At 49.1% G+C, this 2,277-nt stretch overlaps 2 protein-coding genes across 2 annotated transcripts in view; one reads left to right on the top strand and one right to left on the bottom strand.

Annotated features, from left to right (window-relative positions):
- T265_08968 (hypothetical protein) overlaps positions 1-193 on the bottom strand; it is a gene marked incomplete at both ends in the record, with an annotated part of 4,674 nt that extends 4,481 nt beyond the window's left edge. The window contains one exon of the mRNA XM_009174915.1: positions 75-193. Coding sequence (XP_009173179.1) covers positions 75-193 — 119 coding nt within the window. The remainder of the gene's footprint in view (positions 1-74) is intronic.
- The window catches only part of T265_08967 (hypothetical protein), a gene marked incomplete at both ends in the record, with an annotated part of 26,019 nt that overhangs the window by 6,950 nt on the left and 16,792 nt on the right, over positions 1-2,277 (top strand). The window lies entirely within an intron of this gene.

Here is a 2,277-nt window from a genome sequence, read left to right as displayed (position 1 = left end):
ACAATGATTTTCAAGATATGTGGACCGGGGCTTCGATTCCTCAAAAGAAACCACATGCAATTTATGCTGCCTACCGGTTGAGGGAATTTTCTTCCAGTGACGTGTTTTCTTCAGAGAACTTCTCATTGTATTTGTTTTCGGGATATTTGTAAAAAAGTATCAGCATGAAGACCAGCAACCAATTTGGAAGCATCTATGTATGATATATACGACAGTGAAGCATCAGTGTTGAACACCGATGTCATGCTGTCGATGGTGATGATGATGATGATGAATGGTTGGACGCACGGGCGTCATTGAGAGTGTGTGATGCCAGAAGCCTTTTATGACGGAGTCAACTTGATACCGTGGTTACTACATTCACCGTATGTACTTTTGGAGGAGCTCGAAATGGCTAAGTGGTTAAAGCGCAAATTTACTGACGGGAGGGTCCGTGGTCCGAACCCAACCTGGGCATCTCGACCGCTCCTGTCTAGATGTGGGTAACCTGGAAGTATGGCAGTCCTCATGCTTCCTTCGAGTGGCAACTGGGCACTAAAACGGTGTTACAGCTAAACGACTAATATTATTACCCTTGTGGAAAACGAGCACTCACCCAGTTATCTTGAAGGGTATATTTCTTCCAAATGGATCCACACAGGCAGTGGTTGAGTTACCCAGCGTTATCCTTGAACAGAGCAGACGGAAGGTCATCAGGGCCATTGGTACGATGACGCCTGAGTGGAGATGTGCACCAGGGCTGAGATGGGTTCCGTGTCCACATCCCACCTTTTTCGAAGACAGACAGTCCCAATTTTAGGTAGCAAGTGGACAACTAAAATGTTGTTCGAAGTATTATGCGCAGTGGTCCAAACGTTCTCACTTTGCTGCATATCAAAGAGCCATCCTGGTCCCCGATAGCTTCACCGACAATGAACTTCTCAGCACCAGCTGGACGAATCAAGTGTAATGGCCTGCAGACGTTTCCGGCATTTTACTCCTTCCGTTTCTTCGGCCTTTCAGGCCCACCAAACTTCGTGGTCTGCATGGACACTCGGTTTCACCTGGTGTCGGGTTGAGTTGTGGTTTCGGCTAGGAGGAATCTGTCTCCAGACCTCCGGAAAAGTCACGGTCCTATCAGAGATCCAAGATTTGGATGACGGTGGCTGAGTTGTACCGTTACGGAAGTGTTTTTTCTGAGTAGCACTGTGGATATCTTTTGCAACTGGCCGACGTAGGGTCGTTCAGTAGGCTTTGGAGGAGCCGGTTATGATAGTTTCGCTTGATTAGTGGATTCAGTAGAATCTGGTGACCATACCGTGTTGGAAGTATCGGTTCTTGTCTGATCACGGAAGTTAAGCGACGTTGGACCCGGTTAGTACTTGCATGGTTGACGGCTGGGAATACCGGGTGTTCCGGCCGTTTCTACTAGGGGTGAGATGGCCCAAGTGGTTAGAGCGCGAATTTGCTGACCGGAAGGTCCGTGGTTTTAACCCGACCTCTGCATCTCGACTTCCCCTGTCTGAGCTCGGGCAACCTGAAAGCCCAGCCTGGAAGGAAGCCCTCATGCTTCCTTCGGATGGCATGGCAGCTAGGCACCTGAGGGGTGCTACAGCTGGACGTTTTCTTCAGTGAGTAAACGAGGTGAGCGCGTTTTGCGTAGGCTTGGAAAAAAGGCGGGAAAGTGCTTTGTCGGTGTCCGCGTGGGTAGTCCAGAAGGAACGGCAGGCAATGATCGGACATCACCGGCAGCTGATGGCGATGTGGTCTATTTAGATTTTATTGGTGAGAATCACGTTGCCAAGATATCTTGGTACTGCAAAGAAACAATCTATGACCAGCACACACCCAAAACAGGTCATCATCATCATCATCATCAACGACAGCATGACATCAGTGCTCAACACCAATGCTTCACTGCCGTACAACCATGACTTATTTGAAAGCCTTATTGTAAAGAAAAAAATAAAGGTGGATGGGGGAGGGACTTAGCGCTAGCTTAACACAATCATTCCGAGGTGCCTACACCTCCAGACATTCACTCAGGCAATCTGGATAGAAACTGACAACAAGAACGCCACTGACATTGCTCAGCAGCCATATATTGTAGTGTCTCCAACCAGGCACAGTGAGGATCACGCGGTCCCCATCCTGGAAGGCGAGTAGCACCGACAGCACCCAAGCGTTTCGTGATCTCCTTCATACTCCTCCGCCAAGTCAAGGGTTGGCCACCTCTCTGCTTACGCCACTCCGAATTGGGCATGGAAAACAGTACTCTCTTCGGCAAACGATGGTTCG

This window comes from Opisthorchis viverrini (assembly GCF_000715545.1).
Source record: "Opisthorchis viverrini unplaced genomic scaffold opera_v5_245, whole genome shotgun sequence".
Classification (NCBI taxonomy): domain Eukaryota; kingdom Metazoa; phylum Platyhelminthes; class Trematoda; order Opisthorchiida; family Opisthorchiidae; genus Opisthorchis; species Opisthorchis viverrini.
This window is presented reverse-complemented; position numbering and strand designations above follow the sequence as displayed.